The sequence below is a fragment of the Mchenga conophoros genome, linkage group LG15 (assembly GCF_057382185.1).
Source record: "Mchenga conophoros isolate Kocher_MC1m ecotype Shallow Benthic linkage group LG15, M_conophoros_male_GT1.1, whole genome shotgun sequence".
Classification (NCBI taxonomy): Eukaryota; Metazoa; Chordata; class Actinopteri; order Cichliformes; family Cichlidae; genus Mchenga; species Mchenga conophoros.
The window spans coordinates 1,556,264-1,578,290 of record NC_140540.1 but is presented as its reverse complement, the minus strand read 5'-3'; the positions used below and the strand labels follow the sequence as shown (position 1 = coordinate 1,578,290).

The following is a 22,027-nucleotide window of genomic DNA, read 5'->3' as shown; positions in this document are numbered from 1 at the left end:
AAAATGGAACTAATGAAACGGGGAAGCAAAACCATGACTCGTGTGCACTGAATGTTAATATTTATTGTGCCAACACAAATTTGCTTCAACTCGTGGATTAACACCAAATACAGATTTTTTTTTTTCATGCATTTCACAACAGCCACTGAAACCAGAGCAAATAAACTCAAGACTCAAACATCTAAAGAATTGTTTGGCAGTTTATCAAAACAAACTCCTCATGTTTTATCAACTATTACCATATAAAGACTTTTAGCTTCGTGGCTGTTTGTTTTTAGAGGAACAATGAAATAAGCAGATCAAAGGCTATGAGCGATAGGACGATAACACACAAAGAAGCCAAAACAATGACAACACTGGCATTGGGCACTTAAAATGAACACAGAAAATGAACTGCACCTATCTGAAACAACACAAAACAATATGCAGTTACACTAATCTTCTATTTAATGTCCAAAACGAAAAGAAGAGGCAGTCACTCTGCCGGCTGCTGCTCAGCAGAACAGCTTTGACAGCTGGATTCCTAAAAGGAAGTTAGCAGCAACAAAGCAACAGTCAGCAAAAACGGCTTTTTGTCTCCTCCTACTTTCAATGGTAACGTCATACATCAACATCATAACTCATTCAGAACAAACAGACAGGTATCTGTATCTGCCCATGTTCCAGAAAGCAGGTTTAGTGGAAACTCTGAGATGAAGAAGCTCTGACAGAACGCCAACTTCAGCTCCGAGTCAGTTACAAGAGCAGCAGCGCGTGATGCTAACCTGCACCGTGACAGGTTTTCTTCAACACGCCCCGAGTTTCTGTGCCTGAAGCAGCTGACAGTTTTAATTCTTCATTCATACAGTTGATAAAGATTTGATATCTTTTGAAAGACTCAAGGTTTCTTTTAACATGGCTCAGGGACTGAGAGCAATCACTCAACACTGCAGACCCACTATCACAGAAACAAAATCTAGAATCTACAGCTGTGTGAAAAACAAAGTCGTCACAGGACTCTTACAAACCTGAGAAACCCTAAATCCACTGTCACATGTCTATAAGAGCAAAGGTTTGAGCTACATCTCAGCCTCAGTTGGAGTTCATGACAGTAAAACTACAGAAACACTGAATAAGTAGGAATTACTTGGAACGGCTGCCGGGGGAAAGCCTCTGGCAGCACAACTTAGGTTTGCAAAGTTACATCTGACTTTGGGCTGTTACATCACAAACACCCCGTACAAACTGTCACAGAGGTGGAAGGCTGAGGACAGATTTGTTTTGCAGCCACGTGACTTGCACACTTTGTACTCACTGAGTCAACCAAACTTAAGCTCGACTAGAATTCAAGCACAGCAGCAAACCTCCAACAGAACGGCAGAAAAAGAAAAGAATCAGTGTTGCAATGGCCAGACCTCAACACAGCTGCAAACCTCAATGAACTGAAGCTTTGTTGTGAAGAAGACTGATCCAACATTTCTGCCACAGTGTGTCACAGACAAAATGATTGCTTCAAGTAACTGCTGCTGACCACTGCTTCAACAAGCTGCTCTGGCTGAGTTCTGCAGTTTTAATGCTGCCTTATTTGAAAGTTTGAATCTCAACAACTTTGCCGCTGCAGATCACTGAGATTAATGTCTGATATCACAGAACAATCATTCTTTAAAGGAAAAGAAAAACACCCTCCAGTTTGGGCCACATAAGCTTGCTGTCATGTACACTCCCATCGGGTTACTGCTGAACACCTCATCTACCAACACACACAAAAGCCAAGTGTAAAAGTTGACTGACGAGGCTGAATAAAACCTCTTTTCTATTCATCGATCATATATTGATATTTTAGCTCTCCTGGTTTTTTGTCTGTTGGAAATTCTGGTATCGAGCTGCACTGAGTTGACTGCACCATCAGAGTTCAGTTAGACTCAGAGTTTGTTACACCTGCTTTCTGAAACATCACTCAGCTCCACACTCGTGGTTATTTATTATATTTTAATATGAGCATCAAAGAAGTTGAGGCACAAGAAAGTGATTAGACATGTTTGCAGAATAAGAAGCACCCAATGGCAGGCTCTTCATTTCTATTACTACTTCCTACTCCAATGGTAACATTGTATGAATGACCGGATTATTCTGGAGAACAAAACTTACCAAAACTGTCCTAAGGAGAAGGCAGTTCATCTGTCAGCACACTGTCATCAAAACTCTGGAAATGTTAAAAGGTTGAATGAAAAAACAGTAATGTGTGTTTGGTATTTTTTAGGTTAACGTGAGTGCCTTCTAGATACGTCGGTGGTACAATGAAGAGCACGTGCATAAGCAGTGTGCACTGAACATACTGTTAAATACCCAACAGAAAATGTAAGCACTTGCAGTCATGTGGAAAAAAAAACAAAACATTCACAGCACTCGTGCAGAAAAATGAAGCACACCTCATGATTGGACATCTTGTAGAACAACAGTTATCATGAGCAGCAAATAATTTTCTGTATGAGTGTCAGTCTCAGTATCGGAGAAGGATCCACTCGTCTTTGCTTCAGTTCACTGAGGTTTTTCTCTCAGCACAGCATTGTAACTGGGCTGAGTCTGGACTCTGGCTGTTCTATTTCTTTTGCAGATCTGCTGCTGTGCGTAGGGATCATTGTTCTGTTGCATGATCTAATTAAACCAAGCTTCAGCTGGTGGACAGACGGCCTCACATTTGGCTTTAGAATATTTTTATATACAGAGAAGTGCCAAAACTCCTGCTTTTACAGAGGTGCTCACACCTGAAGATAATCAGTTAACTCATTCACTGCCAGCCATTGGCAGTGAATGAGTTAAACCCATTGATTCATTCACTGCAATTGACGGCTATAGACGTCAATGGCAGTGAATGAGTTAATGAAATGCATTTGCACATTAGCACCTGGCTGCTACTTAATTAATAAGGAAGCAGTAATAGTGTTCTTAGAAATGTGTAGTCCTGTGAAAACTCTTCCACATGACTGCAGGAGTGTAGAAATACACGACAAGTTAGATGCTTGACTGTTGCTCCCCCTGTTAGCTGGCCATATTAGTACTTTTCAGTGCCAAAAAATACATTTTGTGTTTAAGATATTACACTGCTATGTTAAAAGCATCATAAACTTAAAAAAAAAAACCCAAACCAAAAAAACAACTTTCCAGGAACATTCATAGCCTAAAAATGGTAAATGGCCTGTATTTGTATAGATTTACTAGTCCCTAAGGACCCCAAAGCGCTTTACACTATACACACACATTCACACACTGGTGATGGCAGCTACATTGTAGCCACAGCCACCCTGGGGCGCACTGACAGAGGCGAGGCTGCCGGACACTGGCGCCACCGGGCCCTCTGACCACCACCAGCAGGCAACGGGTGAAGTGTCTTGCCCAAGGACACAACGACCGGGACTGTCTGAGCTGGGGCTCGAACCAGCAACCTTCCGATTACAAGGCGAACTCCCAACTCTTGAGCCACGATCGCCCCGCATAGCCTAAGGTCAGTGAATCATCAACCATGTGATATTTATGACAGATGTCTTTTAGGGACAGTCCTAAAACATAAAATATCAAGTCTCCATATTTAGATTTAGACTTTAAACTGAATTCATTCATTTTTACCTTTCTTACCTCATTTTGTTGGGAAGGTGGACGCTCCTGCAGCTCACACTCCTCCGTCAACATTTCAGCTTCCTCTTTTAGATCTGAAAAACAAGAATACATGAGTATATAATGAAACGTGTTTCTTGATGCACATTTATGTTTGTGAAATAAAAATGCTTTTCATTTCTAAATGACAAAAATGCATACACACTGCAAATGAAGGCTTACAACAAGCATGGTCCTAGTTTAAATGAATAAGGTCAGTGTATGTACAGCTAAAGCTTCAGACTCCTCTCAATGCTCTGTGTCAGACTGTACTTTCTCTTCTTGGCTCCATACAATGTTATTGAGAGGGGGCATCCATGCTGTGGTCACCTCAGACACACAGCCCTTGCTGTGGGTACAGAGGGTCCACCCACCTGCTGATGAAACCTGTTTGAAATGAGCAGCTGTAGTAGCTACAGTGGCTTGGCTCAGTGCAGGTTACACAACCTTTAGCTGAACTGTGAATCACACCAAGCTACTGTAGTAGCCCAGAATTAAAATACAAAGCTGTAAATGAGCTCTTTAATTTAAACAGTACCTCTACAGACGTCTGTCAAACAGATCTCTCCAACAAGACAGGTCACCTCTTCAACAAGGCTATTCTGCACAGGGATACAAACAGTGTGTATAGTCTCTGCAGAGATACAATGTTACATTTAAACCTCAAATTGGAAAAATATGCATTACCAAATCTGGAGATTTAATAGCTGTGGAGGTCTGTGGCTCAGCATCAGATTGTAAAGCTGCAACAGAAAATATACAGGAAATGTAGCCCTATGCGTGTTATGTAATCAGATCTGATATTTAAAAAGCCAAGATGACACACCAGAAAGTGTATCCTCACGAAGACACGACGTCTCATCTTCGGTTATCGAGTCGTCCTGAAACAAAAAGATCACACTCATCACTTTAAAGCCCGCTCCAACAAACATAAGCAGCTCGTGTTCAGATTAACATCTGCTACATTTTCACTGATTCTTTTAGTTTCGTTTCAAGTGATAAGAAGTTTCCTGGCCAAGTACATTTTATATGTGCAAGTCGTTAAGCCTTAAGGGCCTGGTCTTATTTAATGAATTTAGGGCAATTTTAAATGATCTGGATCCAGTTGCTTCCTGATAGCAGACAAGCACTTTTACTGTTTTTCTTTTTTTTTTTTTTTAATTGACACCAAAGTTTAAAATTGTATTGGTTTCTGTTTTATTTTCATTTATATTGCCTCTACTAAACTGGTCTACGATTTTGATGTGTGTGCAACTAAATTTATGCAAATTGTGATAGTTCTGCTCTTTGTTCACCAGGATAATCTCATTAAGGGGTCTCCCGCTGAAGAAGTTGTACTACTTTACTGTCAGGAAATAGAGAGACAAGAGAAATAAAGTGTTCTACAGGGTCAGTATGTGTCAGATAAATTTACCTGTGAAAAGCCTGATCACGTATGAGCTATACAGCTGCAAGACATTGTTTAGTTACTCTGAAAAATCAACAAACAAATTACCGTTTCCTCTGCTGTCACACAGCTCAAACAGTCTTCACCATCACCACTCTGCTTTTTTTGCTCTGCAGTAAAAACAAAAAAAAAAACAAAACTGCATGCATATCTAAAAAGAGGACTTCACAGAGAAACTGAATATTACTCAGAAGCAGTGAACTGTACACTCCCTGATCTGAAGTCTGATACCTGTGCAGACATCTGTTACGCAAGCCTCTTCAGCACAACAGGTCACTTCTTCAATCTCATCACCCTAAAAAAAAATAAATAAATAACAAAAATAAATCTTGGTGATTAAAGTATTTGTAGTCTAATTTTACAATTCTGTAGCTTCAAATCCATTTCTGCATGCGAGTATATTTTGTAACCTCTGCTTGTTTTCCGTAGCAAATCCCAAATCAAAATCTGTGCTTTAACATATTTTTAAAATAGAAATTCAGAACAATGTTGAAATTATGTTTTACACTTCAAATTAGAGACTACACAATCAATATAAGAACTGCACACGGCAAAAAAATAAATACATTTTAAAAAGCCGATCTGAGGACATCACACAATATTTACTGAGCAATATATCCCAAGCCATGCATCCCATGAACTGATTGCAGATTTTGTTTGGTTTTTAGCCTTGTTGGTCAATGTGTTCTGCGCACTGTCACCACAATATCATTTTTTATTTATTTTTTTAAATACATGAGCAGTTACATGTCCCTGGTGGGACAATGCATCACCACTTAAAAGGCAGTTATTGGCAGTCAGAAGACAGCGCACATACAGACACACTCCACTATCTAGTTACCTTCTCCAGCGAGGACACCGTGTACGTGAGGGGCTCACTGGCAGCTTCGTCAGCGTCTGCGAGATCCAAACACAGACAAGCCGGAAAGAGTTTTAAATGGGGAATGATAGCTTACTTGCTTAAAAAAAATAACCACATCATTGGCATATCTATACTATATTGCCAAAAAGTATTCACTCATCTGCCTTCACCAACATATGAACTTAAGTTGCATTCCAATCTTAATCCAAAGGATTTAATATAATGTCCGGCTACCCTTTGCTTGCAGCTAAAACAGCTCTTCCATCTCTTCCACCACAAGGTCTAGAGTCTAGTGGCAGCATGCTTTACACCACTGCATCCAAGGACCTCTGCACCTCAGCATCTGCTGGCCCTGCTATGCGATTTTACATGACCTTCCACTGAGCTGCAAGCTGAGCTGCTGTCATTTCCAATCACTACTTCGTATTAATACTTAGTAGCGAGGACATTTCACAACTGAACTTGTTCCACAGGTGGCATGCTAACACAGTAACACACTGGAATTCACTGAGCTCCTGAGAGCGACCCATTCCTTTACAAATATTTGCAGTAGTAGTCTGCCAGCCTAGATACTTAATTCTATTTGCATGTGACCATGGAAGTGATTGGAACACTGAAATTCACCGATTTGGATGGGTGAGTGAATACTTTTGGCAATATGGTGTACTGTTATTTTCATGCGAGGTTCATGCTTGCAGCCTTGCATTTGAACTTAACATGTAAATATCAAACCTGGCAAAATCTTATCAAACCTGAATTTGGAATGTTGAGATGAACCAAGGACTCCTCATCGCTCACAGAGTCACTCTGAAATAGAGCAGATTAATCTTTACTCACCTGAGAGTTCCAGGTGGGACTATATCAGTGTAGTAAGAGCATTTTACCCTTAGTCACAACAGTAAATAATCAATCTGATATTTACTAATCATGACAAAAGCAGAACTGCTTAACATCTATACCAATATTACGGTATATCCTCGTCCCCAGCATACCTCCGCTTGTGTGGTAGCACATGGAACCTCTTGCTGACTCATCCCATCTCCGGCCTCACTTTCCGGTTCTTTGGGAGCACCTTTGTGGACAATTGCACCCATTTATACCCCATATCATCAGCCTGAGACATTTCTCAATACGAGTACTTGTGAGTACTTGTGTTCTTTTGAAACATCATCAGTTGTGTTTTCTCTCATCAGTAAAAACCATGACAAACTTTCACACCTTATACTAAACTGAATCAATTTCAGATTTAGTCTTCTATAGTCTTATGAAATGTAGTCAACTAAAACTAGACTAAAACTAAAAGCATTTAGATCCTTAAATTATGTCTAAAACTTAATGTTTCAAAAGACTATGACTTAAACTAAATCAACGCTGTAACTGTGGCCGTCAGCTGGCCAAACTACAGAAAGTAACCCTGTTGTTTTTTCATTCCCTTTCACTTTAAGCCTTTCAAAATGAAAAATCACCGTATCAAGAGTTGGATGACAAAATAAGAAGCACTCACTGCACAACTGCTCCTCAGGAGGCACAAGGGAGGGCAGCACTAATTCAGTCGGAATCTGAAGAAAAGAACAAAGTAAACAAAATGATGTCCTTGTCAATGTTCTAATAGTTGAATCCAATCAAATTTCTTGTACCCGTTTTGAGACTTCAGTTCCTAGATCAGTACTTTCCATGAGACTAACAGCGTTCCGCGGAACCTTGAGAAAATGGAAGATACCAATATGTACGTATGTGATCAACAATTTTAAATTACAGAATGACGCTTTAAAGTAGGGCTGTGCGATATGACTAAAATCTCATATCCTGATATGACATTTCTCATCCCGATAATGATATATATCACAATATAGTGCATTTTCTGTAAATTCCGTGAATCTTGGGCAACTCGACTTGTGTGAGGTGTTTTCATGCATGAAAATATATATTTTTAGTTACAAGTTGTAACGGACGCCATTTTCTTTGTGAGTATTTATTACATGGCGTAGTGCGGGGAAAAGCCTGTTCTAACGTTTGAGGTGTATTTTGAGCATCTGGCGGTTCTTTTTGGTTCTCGTCCATAAACTCTCACCGTACTCTTTCACGTGATTCGTGCGTAGGTGGTAGAAGAGGTTTGTCGTGTTTGAGTCTGAACTGGGGACCAGTTTGCAGCATAATTTGCATCGTACAGTTTTCTGGTCCGCGTCAGACTTTTCCTAACCAAACCATGTCTATGCTACATGTCTATGCCCCTCGTTTAGAAATAAGGTCCTCGATTTGTTTTGACTGGTCCTTCTGTTTGGAGCTAACTGGTTCTGCCTCATCAACGGCCATGCTGGTATTCTCTGTGCCTGCATGGTGGCCATCCAAACGATGAAAAAATATTGCCGTAAACGGTTTATTTTGCGACACCATGAAACAAATGATAGTGTATAATATGAAATTATAGATGTTTTAATTTTATCATCCGATATATTTCATCATATCGCACAGTCCTACTTTTAAGGCTTTTAAAAAGATCATCAGTTTATTTCGACATAATGAAGTTTAAATCTACCAATTTCACAGTTGTCCTACGGTTCAGGGAAGTACCACTTCCTACAGAAGCTGTTATTCCATCTTGGTTTTGGGCTAGATCTGGAAATAGAAAAAGGAAAATGCAACACATATGAAATCATTAACTTGCATAATAACTGACAACATGTGAGACTCAACTCTGAGTCCATCAGACTCCAGCAAGCAAATGTAATATTATTACACAGGTATTTTTCCAGAATGACATGGCATTCATTATGATTTGAGCAGATTTGAACTCAACCATATTGTGTGCTAACAAGGAGAAAAACATTTTTTAAAAAGAGAAATTAAGCTCTTTCTTACCAGAAACATTCATGATGTCAAAGCTGTAGGAAACTGCGTTCATCTCTTCAAGTAGAGATACCTTGTCAGTTCTTGCAGTTCCCTCTAGGTCATCTGTTGTCTCTAAAAGGTTCTCATCCACTGGAGAACTTGAGACGTTGGGCCCAAAAGCGTCCATTACCAAGGCTTGCTCCTCTTCAGGTTCTTTGTTAGTGTCCTCCATGTTAAAGTTCATAGTCAAAACATTTTGGTCTTTGTCATCTTGGTTATCAAGTGGCGACAATATACTTTCATCTATACCACTATCACCAGGAAATCTGTCCTTGATCAATATTGCAGAGGCTTGGACTTCGATCTTCTCTGTGGAAACACTTTCTTCTTGGATCCCAAAAAACTCAAGATGAACTGAATCTTTAGAGGACTTTGGAGTACTTAATTTTTGTACCTCATCTTCTGTGCAAGGCTCAAACTGATCAGTGCTGAGCTCGTCACTGTTGTCTTTCTCAAAGTGGATATGAGATTTGTCTGCTTCTTGGGTTTTGGGATTCTCTACTTGATCGTCAGGTACCACAGACTCATTTACAGATGAGTCAGTCTGCACTGAAGCTTCATCTGAATCAGGCAGTTCATCTGCTTTGGCTTTATTTTCGGTTATGAAGCTCTTCCACCAGGTTTTCATCAACTCGTTTATCACCTGACCTTCGCATTCCACCTGCACAAAGATTGTTCCTGTAGCTCTTGCTAGTTTTGTGACAGTCAACTGCAACAGTTTAACATCTATGAGTGCAGACAATTCAACCTTTGCTACACTTTCCCAATATCCACACAAAACATCAAAGCCTTCAAGCTCGCACAAAAATGCCTGTGGTGGAATCTTCAACAAGCAAGGTGGCATTTCTCTCACATCTGTTATGCTGACTCTAGTCTTGTTTCCATAGTCTAAAAAGAAAACAGAGAGCTCACCCTCATTTTTGTCAATGACCTCTGCACGATACCAAAACTCATCGTCTAAAAAGCGAGCAATACATAGACTTCCAGGAACAAGAGCATCTGGATCAATATGGTTCTGACCTGCTGAATTCTCAACTTCTGAGAGACCTAATAAGATCTCATCATGTTCTTCTGAACTAGCAGACTGACACCAGAAAGTCTGATCATCATTTATGACTGTGACATAGGCTTCCAATTTCTGCCCCTCAAAAAGGTCTTCCAGAAAGTTATGTGGGGAGCAGTGGCTCAGCACTGATCTCTCTGGCACTTCTCTGATATCAGATACCTGGGATGGCTCCTTCCTTTCCTTTACTTGCTCAAGTTTCTCTGAAGTGATTTCAGGATCTACAGTAGGCACTTTATACGTAACCTTCACACCATTGTCTTCAAGGTTAACTTCCCACACAGACCCAATTTTCCTGACAAACTGGCACTTGAACACTTTTTCTCCACTGCTAGAAATCTTTTCTTTGAAAGCAGACACCACATCTGGATCAACTACAACCTCTTCCCCAAGACCAGCAGCATCACTCAGCATACAGTGTGTGCTGTACATTGGCAGCTGCAAGAATTTCTCGTGGAGTCTGCCCATCTTGGAAAGTGGAGTCATGACTGTATTGCCAAAATCAACAAACTCAATGAGAGCCATTGCATCACCATGGAGTTCTCTTACAACTGCTCGGTACCATGAGGAATCATCTGCGAACTGTGCTTGAACAAGGTCACCTGGTAGCAATTCTTTGAGCCTGTTGGTTTCTGGAGTTGAATTGGGGTCATTGAGCTTTTCTACCAGGGAAAATATATGATCCTCATCCCTTACACAGTGCACATAGAAACTTAATGGGCTGTTGCAATGTGACATGTAGACATCTGCTACCATACCAGGTGTGACAGAATTTGAGGGCAAGTCTGAAAGTTTAGGAAGCTTTTCAGCATTACTTTCCTTTTGGGATTCTGTGCCATTTACTGTTGACTTGAGTTTCTTGGTATCTGTTGGAAGATCTGAAGATCTGACATTGCCACCAGTAGATGACTGCCTTTGCTGTGGAGGTGTGTACAACTCTAGTTGTGGACTCTTGATCCTTTGACCATTTTCATGAACTGACTTTGTTTTGTTCCAAAGTTTCATTTCATTAGATTTCCTGTCATCCCTTAAAGTAAAAGGAGGTTTTGAAGGAGAGAAACTGTTTTTCTTCAGGAATTGTGTGTCATCTTCCATTTTTGTGGTCCGTTTTGTCGTCTTTTGCAAATAACTCGGTGAAGCCTCAAAAGCTCTCCGACCATGGCAAACAACCTGGCTTTCTGTGTGCATCTCAATCTGAAACTTTTTCTTGAGCTTTGAATTGATCTGAGTGTTTCCAAGATAGAGCTCAACTAGCACTTTCCCATCAGGTTCTCTGGCCACTACTAGCGCTCGGAATTTGCATTCTGTTGCAGTTGTCTCAAACCAGCTGTTCACCTCACTGGAAACATTCGCAGGGACATCAGAAAGACCACACACCACTGCTTGCACAGGTACAGACATGATGTCGTTTGCCTCTCTGGGAACTGGGAGCAAGTCAGATTTATCTACTTCAATAGTGTCCCCGTAATCCACAAAGTGAACCAGGAGTGCTGGCTTTGTGGCCTTGATCTGCCCTCTGTACCACTGCCCATCAGTATACCTTGCAAAGCACAGAGTTCCAAAGACTGCTGGAAGCGTCACATTCTCAAGCTGACGACAAAAACTGCTCACTTTCATCTTGAGGTCATTAATCACATCAGCATTCTTTTCAAGCTGGCAGTAGAACTGATTGACATTGTTCACACATGTCACTGTGACCTCTTCCTCCATCCCAGTTTTGACACTGTGTGTTGAGTAGTAGTATGTATCCAGATGAAAAGATGGTCCCATAGCTTTTTTGGGAGGTGTACCTTTCATGACATTTACCATACTAGTGCAAATACTCTCAAATGGAGTTTCTAGATCCACAATGTTGAAAACAATCTTCTGCTCACTGCACATGACAGCATATATGGTGCATTTCAGAATCACAAAGTTGGAAGCAGCCGAGTCCACAAAGTTTTTAAACCTTTCTACTGCCTCTTCGCTCCACTCAGTTACAGCAGATGTAGGGTCATTGGGATTCCACAAACTGCATCGAAAAGCCTGACCATGCAGAGTAAGAAATTCTGGGCTGATTCTCCTCAGGTCTTGGAAGGAGACTGTCTCTGTCTGGCCATAGTCAACAAACAACACATCCACATGAGCAGTTTCATGTTTATGAATCGCAAGGGCCCTGTACCACAATCCGTTACCAGGGTGACGAGCAACACAAGCCGTTTCAACATTTGGCTGAAACTCACTGCCTGCATAGTGTGCCTGTATGTCATCCATGAGCAATTTCAAGAGTCCTGCATTATAAACTAGCTGGCACCAAAAGTCGCTTGGGCTCTCAATGAAGGACACATTGACATCAAGGACACTTCCGATAGGAAACATGTGTTCCTTAAAGGTAGCCATTCTTCCTTTTTTCTGGCTAAGGCCAAATATGTTTTGGACTTGGAGAGCCAATCCAGTGTTCTTATTCCCACATAGTGGGCTGGCAACTGGATATTGTGTGGGAGGCGTAATAGCAGGATGCATTGTGTCTTTGCACTGCCCTGGTTTGTCAGCCTTTTCAGCAAGACCAGAACTACACAACAGTGTACTGACTTGTTGTTCTCCCTCTGCTTTGGGATCTGTCAGATGGACAACATAGCCACTATCATATTTGGCCAGTACATGTACTTTTAGTTCTTTATCAGTTACTGCTTTTCTGAAAAAGGCAGAGGCACTCTGACTCCATCTCCCATCTTTAGGTCTGACACCAGCCAGAGTACATTTTAGTGCCAATCGTGGCAGCTTTTTGAACTCAGCAGGAAGTATCCTGAGGTTTCTCCTATTGACCACTTCTGTATTTCCATAATCAACAAAGAATACCTCGACCTGTGTCTCACCAACTTCAGTCACAGTTGCTCTGTAGAAATCACCATCTGCTGCTTTGACTGCACAGTAGAGTCCAACAGTTGGAATTCTAACAGATCCTTTATTCAGAGAATCTTTGTAGAGATGGTAGATAGTATCCATTAATTCATTCAACTGCTTTGTATAGTTTTGCGTTTGGATGTAAAACTCTGATGGGTTTGTTACATGCTGAACAACTGCCACATGTGAGGAGTTTAGCAGGAGAACTTCAGCAGGCACCCTCTCTGCAACTGCTTTCCCTTCTTTTTCTTCCACAACTTCTCCAGGAGTTAGCATCGTTCTTTCTTGCTGGGCTGGATGCGGTTGCCTGTGTGCTGTGTTGCGAATAGCATAATCTTCCAGTGTTTTTTCACAGTCCAGCAAACAGCCCTCTTTGGAACCAAACAAGATGTTCATGTTTGTATTGTCATCTCCATAAAGAGTGACATAGTGAACACCCTCTGAGATGCTTTGGTACTCAAATTTGGCAATCATCGTCTTGTACAGCAGGAGAGACTTGAGGTAGTCAATTTGGGTGGTTGTCCATCCTACCCCTTTGTCAATAACTCCATGGAGAGAGCAGATGTAGGTGACAACTGGCATCCTAAAGAACTCTGCAGCCAGTGACCTTACATTCTCCACTTTAACAAACTCTTTGGTTCCACTGTCAACATTCAATACTTCCACCATGTTACTGGTTGGAAATACCTGCTGTAGAATAGAGCGGTACCATTTGCCATCACTTCCTCTTGCAGAACATGGAGACCCAATCATATCTGGGCCTATAATGCAATTGGGCATTCTCCCTTCGCAGCTCTGTGTAAGCTGATCTGACAGTTTCTTCAGTTCTTGAGAGAAGACCTTTAACTGGCAAAAAATCCTCTGTGGGTTTGTCACTTCTGTTACAACGACTGTCTCTACAGTTCCTCCCTGTAGCTCTGGGTACATGAACACCTCTTGCTTGCGCAGTTGTTCAACAGGTCCCACGGACAGCCGTTTGATCTCTGGAAAAACCTCAGCTCCACTATGGGGCTGCACTGACTTCAGGACAAAGTCCTGGAAGATGTTTGGGGATAGTTTCTTAGCAAATCCCATCTCATACATTTGTTTGGATATGCAAGGTATGTGTAGGAGGAATGTTCTGTTCAGGTCTAGTACTTGCTGCACATGTGCTGAAACACACTTCCCAGTTAGAGATTTCAGAAATTCAAGCGCCATTGGGGACCATTTGTTCTCAAGTGACAGTGGTAGCACATTAGCTAGCACACAAAACTCCACTTCAGGAGGCAGTTGGAAATGCTCCTTTTTACTCCATGCAAGCCTACTTGTGTTGGCACGGCATGTTGTTCCTTTGTCAATGAGGAACACTGTGTATTTCGAGCCATTACTTGAGACTATGCGAGCCCTATACCAAATACTCTCAATCTGAACCAAGCACTGGTCACCAGGTTTTCCTTCCAGTTCTTGCAAAGAGTCCCCAGGGGACTGGATGTCTTTGGCTAGACGTTCATACTCTGCAGTCCTCTCCAGGCTAAATTTTCCCCAGAATTCCACAAGTACACAATAGGGATGCACATGGACCCTGGATATGAGAACAGTTACATCTGATCCTCGTGTAGGGAGTCCTAAGATTGACGACATTTTGGCAGTTTTATCAAATCTAGCTACCCATGATTTGTCACCTCTCAACACCGCTGCATGAGGATCTGGATCTTATCTGGAAAACACAAGAGCGCACACACACACACACTAAATGTAACAACCAGTGGTATAAATTTGACGTTGCCTCATTTGAGTTATCACATTCACAAGATTCTTAGAAAACTTGACCTCTGACCTTGAGATTTGCCACTGAGATTTGAACTTCTCCAAGATTTTTTAGCAGATACATACATGGTATGAGTTTCAGAATCCTGAAACTGAATTCAGAAGCCCCATTCTTGAGTTACTGCATTCACAAACTTGTGTCCACGGCGTGGTTATATCACCTACCCCTAATTTATGTAGTAGAGCAGCAGTTCCCAACCTTTTTTGCCCCATGAACGGTTTAATGTCCGATAATATTTTCACGGAAGGGCCTTTAAGGTGTGGCGGATAAATAAAACAAAATAAAATTATACAACCAAGACAAAAACTCTGGTATTTTGTAAATATAATAATAAACGCAAATTCACTGTGTAATTTCATTAGCAGCGTCCTCCTAAAAGGCGCCAACAACATTAGGAGTAACATCCTCCTCTCTGCCCCTTAATGCTCTCTGGTCACTATAGTAATAGGTTAATAGGTTTTCCCTCAATCAAAGGAAACAAAACAAGAAACAAAACATCAATCAAAAAATTGCTCTTTTTTATTCGGGCTACTTAAATTTATTTTGGGCTACCAAAAACTGAAGAGCCCCTGCCCGAAGGGCTACCAGGGATTTTGAAATTTTGCGAGCCCTGGAACAGGCTTTTCCCCGCAGCACGCTGTGAAATAAATACTTACCAAGAAAACGGCGGCCGTTACAACTTATGTCTAAAAATGTATAGTTTCATACATCGGTTAAAACACTCTACTCCAGCTACATGACGACCAGCTGGAAACACTTCACGCAAGTCGAGCTCCCCGAGATTCACAGAATTTACAGAAAATGTTAAATTTTTGTGATTTATATCGTTATCGGGACGATAGATGTCTTATATCTAGATGGCACCAGCAGTATGCACGGCGACACGTCCGTCAACTCTGCTAGCTTTGCTTTGGCTTTCGCTAGCCTTATCCTTCTCTATTTTATCCCAAAATGCCCTCGCTCTGCGTGTGTACAATCGCCAGTTACTCTTAGAAATCAAAGCATCGTATACCCTGGCTCTTAAGCAAACTGAGACAGGAGATAGAATAGAATAGCCTTTATTGTCATTGTACAGAGTACAACGAAATTGGAGATGATTATGGGCCTCCTCCACCACTTTTTGAGCCCTGTATCCCGGTTTATCTGTGCCAACACACATACACCACTTCCTGGAAGAAGCGCCCGAGGAAACGGGGAAAGCGGGCTGGTACACTCATCAAAGTCCGAGCTCTTCTCCGTGCTTCTCGTGGAACTACTGGACCAGCAGAGTGCGTCTTTAGATGAATCCTGCCTGTTGTCCCTGGAGCTCCCACGACACTTGATCCCCCGCTCTCAGCTTTTTATTTCCCTGAGTGGCCTGGGACCCGTGGATGCGGCGTGGACCACGGAAATCTTCGCACACTTAACCGAGCTGGAACATCTGATGTTAGGATCTACACACTCCAAATGGCTTTACTAAATGTAAGATCATTAGCAAACAAGACGTTTGAATTAAATGACTTCCTAAAGTCACAACAGTTGGACTTTCTGAGTCTGTAGCTTTTTCGGGGCTGGTCCCTCCTAATTTCTCATTCTTCAGCCTCCCTCGGTCCTCTGGTAGGGGGGGAGGCTTAGCCACTGTGTTCAACGCTCGATTTCATTGCCATCAAACATTACAGCACGACTCATTTTCTAGTTTTGAACTCCAGCTGTTTGAGTTACACCTGAATTCTGCTGCGCCTTTACTGTGTGCCCTCATATATCGCCCTCCCAAGTTTAACAAGGATTTTATCAAAGAGTTTTCAGGTTTTATGGCCTCTCGGCCTAGGGCTCGGTCACTCAGGCGCAGCTGGGGGCCGGCGGAGCTCACGGGCGCGTCACTGCAACTCCCCCTGACTTCTGCTCCGCGGCTGCTGGGCGAGCCCTCATCTGGGACTCTCCTCAGCTCTTACTGGGACAGTGGCGCGGCTGCCCCTCTGTTGGTCTTCCATGGTCTCTTGTGTTCTGGGGGCCTCTGGATGTCTGGAGTTTTGATCTCCTCCATACCCGCTTCACACCCTGGAGGACGGGGCTGTGGCCCCCCCACACTCCCTAGCAGATCATTACATGGAGAAACCTTTGGAATGCAAGCATGCTGATCCACACAGGTATGCACACATGGGTATTCACAGACGCGGACTAAAGCTTTCTTGGCTGCTGCCTCAAAGCACACTGTGCGCTGTCTATCTTGCGTGCTGCACAATATCGTTTATTACTTAGTAAATACTGATATCTATGACTAGCTAGTTTATTGTGATGGTGCTTTGTTTTCTCTATTATTATGTTGCTCTTTGTTGTTTGCTGTCTCCTCTGTTTGTTTTTGTTTGTTTGTTTGTTTGTTTTTTTTTCTCCATACAGGTGACCCAGGAGTTTTTTTTTTTTTGTCTCTCTTCCCCCCCCTTCTCACCGTCTCTTCTCCCCTTTGGTTTTCTTTCTTTCTCTCCCCCTCTCTCTCTCATTCATTCCCCCTGTCCTATTTATTAAAAAAAAAAAAAAAAAAAAAAATGACAAAGGATGAACTGAAGCTCTGCCATCACGTAATGTCGCATACTGCTGTTTCTGATGTCATTTAGAAAAAAAAAAAAAAAGGTTTTATGGCTGGAATCGTTCTTAAATTTGACAGTTTTTTAATCCTTGGTGATTGTAACATCTATGTCTGCTGTGACTAAACTTTTGGTCAAGGACTTTTTAAATATTATTGACTCTTAACTTGATCCAGTGGGTTACTGGTCCCACGTAGGGCTGGGCGATATGACCCAAAATTCATATCTCGATATTTTTTAGCTGGATGGCGATATAAGATATATATCTCGATATTTTTTTTAAGCCATAAAGTAAGAACAAAAAGAGAGTTCTTAGTCAAAGCTGTGTCCCAGATGTCACACAGGCACTTTTATTGACATACAGCGCAGATGTACATGAAAAATTACTCAAAATTAAATTATGAGCATTCATTAAATAATAATGCTCCATAAATAAAAGAAAACAATGTTGTTTTTGTGCTAAACAAAGAGCTCACAATTGTGCAGTCAAAATGTAAACTAAAAGACGCTGAGCGTAATAACAAAGACAGACAGATTTCACATCTGCTCTGTTCCCAAGTTCTACTGCATGACTGACAGCCTGGAGTTTGAAATCCGCTTCATAACCACGTCTCTTACAGGTGCTATTTATGGTCCTTATACACACACAGTACGGTAATATTACGTTGAAGCACAGTACGTATCACTCCGCGAAGCTCCTCAGTAGCCGACAATCTATCAAGCAGTGCAGCTCCGTAACTTACCAAAGTCGAACTAAAACATTTTTGACAGACTGCTGAGCGCCGTGTACCACATAAAATCGGTTCGCGGCCATCAAGCACAACCAGAATTCATACATAAGGCACGCTATTAACTTTTGAGAGAATGAAAGGATTTTAGGGTTAGCGCGGTTAGCTCGTTAGCTCGTTAGCATGGTTAGCTCGTTAGCATGGTTAGCTCGTTAACACGTTGACGCCGTCCAGCCCCACGCATGGGGCGATGCGCAGTAACTCGTTAACGGAGATTTGCCGTGTCCATCTTGTCGCTGCCTGCACGTGAAGCGATGGGGGAGGAGGGGGAGTTGTCTTCAGTGAAGGAGAGAGGCGAGGCCGAGTAACGTTGCGTAGAGACAAAAGTGGACGAAAGAGAGGCAAACTTGTGGCTTTGTTAGTTTATGTGATAATTCTGGAGTCACTTCTTCACCAAGTATGTGCGATGATTTTTTAAAGCATTTTTTAATGACAAGATCCTATTGATTAGGGCCCTTGTCTCGTTGTCTGCTGCCTCAGATCAGAGTCCTTCTCCTGTGTGCTCAGCTGTCTTAGAGCAGTTTGATCCCGTCTCCCTTAAGGACTTGACCGCGGTAGTTAGTAACCTAAGATCATCACACTGCCCCTCTGATTGTCTCCCCCCGAGCTTGCTTAAAAGCACTTTTAATACTGTTGGGCCTTTTATCCTGAGATTAATTAATACGTCCCTTGCTACAGGCTACGTCCCATCATGCTTTAACCCTCAGAGGCTTTAAGTCAAAAAAGGGACCCTTTTGGGTCCCTTTGGATTTTTGATTCTCAATATATCAGTCATTTTAAAGACTAGTTGCATGAAACTTGGCCAGGAGGCGCATTTTAGGATTATTTTTAAAATTCAATGATCCCCTCTATGGTGTTGTGTATAGTAAAGGAGATTCACATAAGTGTTACCACCTGTGTTTATCGTACCATTTTGGGTCCCATTGACTCCCATTATAATCACATATTTTCGATATACTGTAATCCTGACATGTGATAATTTTTTTCTCGTGAATATCTAATGGATCTAAGCCTCAGCCTTCAAAATAAAGGAAAAATATGTTTTGGATCCAATGAGCACAATATTAGGTACAGCACCACCATAGACATTTTCAGTGGTTTTGAATGCAGGACATGGTTATCTTATTATGCAAAATACATGACAATAAAACAGCTAACCACCATAAAATAGTCTCGATGTAGTGGAACTGATATAAGAGAGTGGTGTGAATGTGATTGAGAATATATTTATAATATATATTATGGGTCCCCCCCCCAAAAAAATAAAAATAAAAATAAAAAATAAACAGGGGTCTTTATGACAATAAAGCTATAAAAACATAAAAAATATTAAGAAAATTATGAAAAACTTTATATCAGTGGATAGGTCTGAAGTTGTTTAAACAAGCTGTAGTTCAGCCTCTTCTTAAAAAACAAAACCTGGACCCAACTGTTCTGTCCAACTACAGGCCTATCTCAAAGCTTCCTTTTCTATCTAAAGTCTTGGAGAAAGTGGTCTACCTACAGTTGCAGGCACACCTTGATTTTAATATGATCTCTGAAAAATTTCAATCTGGTTTTAAATCACTACATAGCACTGAGACGGCACTTTTAAGGATTTTTAACGATATTCTTTTAACTCTGGACTCTGGCAGCCCTGCTGCCCTTTTATTGTTGGACTTGTCAGCAGCTTTTGACACGGTCGACCGTGACATCCTGTTATCACGGCTAGAATTTCATGCTGGCCTAAAAGGATCTGCCCTACAGTGGTTTCGTTCCTATTTGTCAGAAAGGTTTTTTTTATGTCAATATGGGCCCCCACAACTCCAAAATAGCCCCTCTTAAATACGGTGTACCTCAAGGCTCTATTTTGGGTCCTGCCCTGTTCGCACTCTATTTGTTGCCATTGGGCTCCATCTTCTCGCGGTACAGCATTTCATTTCATTGTTTTGCTGATGATTTGCAGATTTATCTACCTTTAAAAGCAGGGTCAGACCATCCGCAGCTCTTATTACGCTGCCTTGATGATGTCAAACAGTGGTTGTCATTAAATTTTTTAAAGCTAAATGAAAATAAAACTGAGGTTGTCATTTTTGGCAACTTTAATCGTATCGACAGCACTCTGGGCACCCTTTCCTCGTATTGTAAAACATGTAAAAAACCTCGGTGTCTACATTGATGGTTCTTTTAAATTGAATAAGCAGGTGAGTGCAGTAGTTCAGTCCTGTTTTTTTCAGTTAAGACAGCTAGCCAAGGTAAAGCCATACCTTCCAGCTAACATCTTTGAGCGTGTTATTCACCTTTTTCTTACTTGCAGATTGGACTACTGCAATTCATTGTATTATGGTCTGGATCAGGCCACCATCCATCGTCTTCAGATGGTTCAAAATGCTGCTGCTCGCCTGCTAACTGGTACCAAACGGAGAGAGCATATAACCTCAGTTTTAGCTTCTTTACACTGGCTTCCTGTCTCCTACAGGATCCAATTTAAACTTCTACTTTTTGTTTTTAAGTCACTTAATGCCCGAGCCCCTCCTTACCTGTCTGAGCTCCTCTCTGCCTATGCTGCCTGCCTAACCTCAAATCCCGTGGTGATAGATCCTTCTCTGTGGCAGGTCCCAGACTTTGGAATAGTCTCCCCTTAAATATTAGATCTGCACAAATACTTGACAGGGCTCTAGACTAACTTTTTGCCATGGGCGTACCGGTACGCCTAACTTTAAAAAGTTAGGCGTACCGGCACAAAAGTTAGGCGCACACAAATTTTCTAATAATTTATATATTATAATGTGTTTTTCTGGATACACTGTGCTTTTTCAGCATTCAAAGATTGATGACACCGTGTCAGAGCACTGGCTATGAATTTCAGAAGGATCAGGCCTTAACTTAACAGAAAAGTTAGCAATAGTTCCTTTCCTATTACAGCTACATCCACTTCTGTCGTGCCTAGGCTGCTCACTAGGGCTGGGTATCATCACCGATTTCTATAATCCATTCGATTCCGGTTTTCAAAGTCCCGATTCGATTCAACTTAGCCTCAAACAGTTAGAAATATTATAATTCTGATCATTTATCAGCAGTGGCGTGTCCAGCGGGGTGGCCTGGGGGGGCACAAGCCACCCCCCCAACCAGACTGGCCACCCCAGGTGCCACCCCAAAGGCAAAACAATAAAATTCAATCAAATATCAAATGTACGATTATGTTTTCACGGTGAAGCTCAGATATCCGATTGTAAGTGAATGCAGCATCGGCTTCTGCGCTATGCGCATCACGTTAGCAAAGGTAGGAGAGCCAAGCGCGAAAGACGGCACTGCAGGAAACAATTTTTCGGTGAAAGAAAATGAGGACAGAATAAATATCCCGGTAAGTAATATTAAGTTTGTTGAGTTTAGTAAACTTCGGTGAAATTAGAATACCAAGGAAAAAAATAACACTTAAAGAATTATTGCAGCTGTCGAATATTTCAGACAGTATGCTACTGAGGGCAGCTAACATAAGAGTTATGAGTTATAAGATATAATCTAAGTCGTAACATTGCTGTATGGAGCTGCAGATTTGGTTGCAGGTTAACATCGCTGGACTGGCCATCGGGCATACCGGGCATCTGCCCGGTGACTTATTTTTTTTGTAATGGCATGAACAATGAGAGGTGGTGGATTGGCCAGATGCAGGTCGATGTGTAAAAATAACTCAGTTGTTGGTTGGTGGCTATCGCAGAGCTTCCACAGAGGCCAGCAGGTGGATGAGGGAAGGGGAGGCAGTAGGAGAGCCCCGAGGCAGCCACCAGTCCGAGTGTCAGGTGAACTGAACTTCAGGTAAGAAGTTATGAGCTGCAGTCTATCTGGGTCAGATATAAACCAAGTTTAGGTGGAGTTTATTTTCATGTTGCTGACTTTTTACCCTCAGTTGCAATAACTCATACTGCGTTCTAGCCAGTTTGACGGAGTTTTTATACAGCTGGGTGGGTGCTATGATGTTACTGATAGTGAACTTTACTAACTAACCTTATGAATAAAATAGAGTTGCCAACGGCTCCTTAAAAAAAATGGAATGGTCCGTCATTCAGAGAAAATATTACACGTTTTGTATTGAGCTGAGAAGAGACGCGGTTTGTCCC

General features: G+C 41.7%; 1 protein-coding gene across 3 annotated transcripts in view; it reads right to left on the bottom strand.

Annotated features, from left to right (window-relative positions):
- Positions 1-43: 43 nt before the first annotated feature.
- tdrd6a (tudor domain containing 6a) overlaps positions 44-22,027 on the bottom strand; it is a 29,672-nt gene continuing 7,688 nt past the window's right edge. Inside the window, exons 2-16 of one of the 3 annotated variants that reach the window (XM_085246007.1) lie at positions 8,799-14,470; positions 8,476-8,555; positions 7,577-7,639; positions 7,444-7,498; positions 6,932-7,011; positions 6,692-6,746; positions 5,919-5,974; positions 5,309-5,372; positions 5,126-5,187; positions 4,457-4,511; positions 4,318-4,373; positions 4,169-4,232; positions 3,604-3,686; positions 2,128-2,182; positions 44-523 (exon numbers count right to left, since the gene is read on the bottom strand). In XM_085246007.1, the coding sequence (XP_085102133.1) occupies positions 2,138-2,182; positions 3,604-3,686; positions 4,169-4,232; positions 4,318-4,373; positions 4,457-4,511; positions 5,126-5,187; positions 5,309-5,372; positions 5,919-5,974; positions 6,692-6,746; positions 6,932-7,011; positions 7,444-7,498; positions 7,577-7,639; positions 8,476-8,555; positions 8,799-14,394 (6,414 nt within the window). In that variant the 5' untranslated portion in view covers positions 14,395-14,470 and the 3' untranslated portion in view covers positions 44-523; positions 2,128-2,137. The remainder of the gene's footprint in view (positions 524-2,127; positions 2,183-3,603; positions 3,687-4,168; positions 4,233-4,317; positions 4,374-4,456; positions 4,512-5,125; positions 5,188-5,308; positions 5,373-5,918; positions 5,975-6,691; positions 6,747-6,931; positions 7,012-7,443; positions 7,499-7,576; positions 7,640-8,475; positions 8,556-8,798; positions 14,471-22,027) is intronic. The other 2 variants (XM_085246008.1, XM_085246009.1) reach the window with 2 other exon arrangements.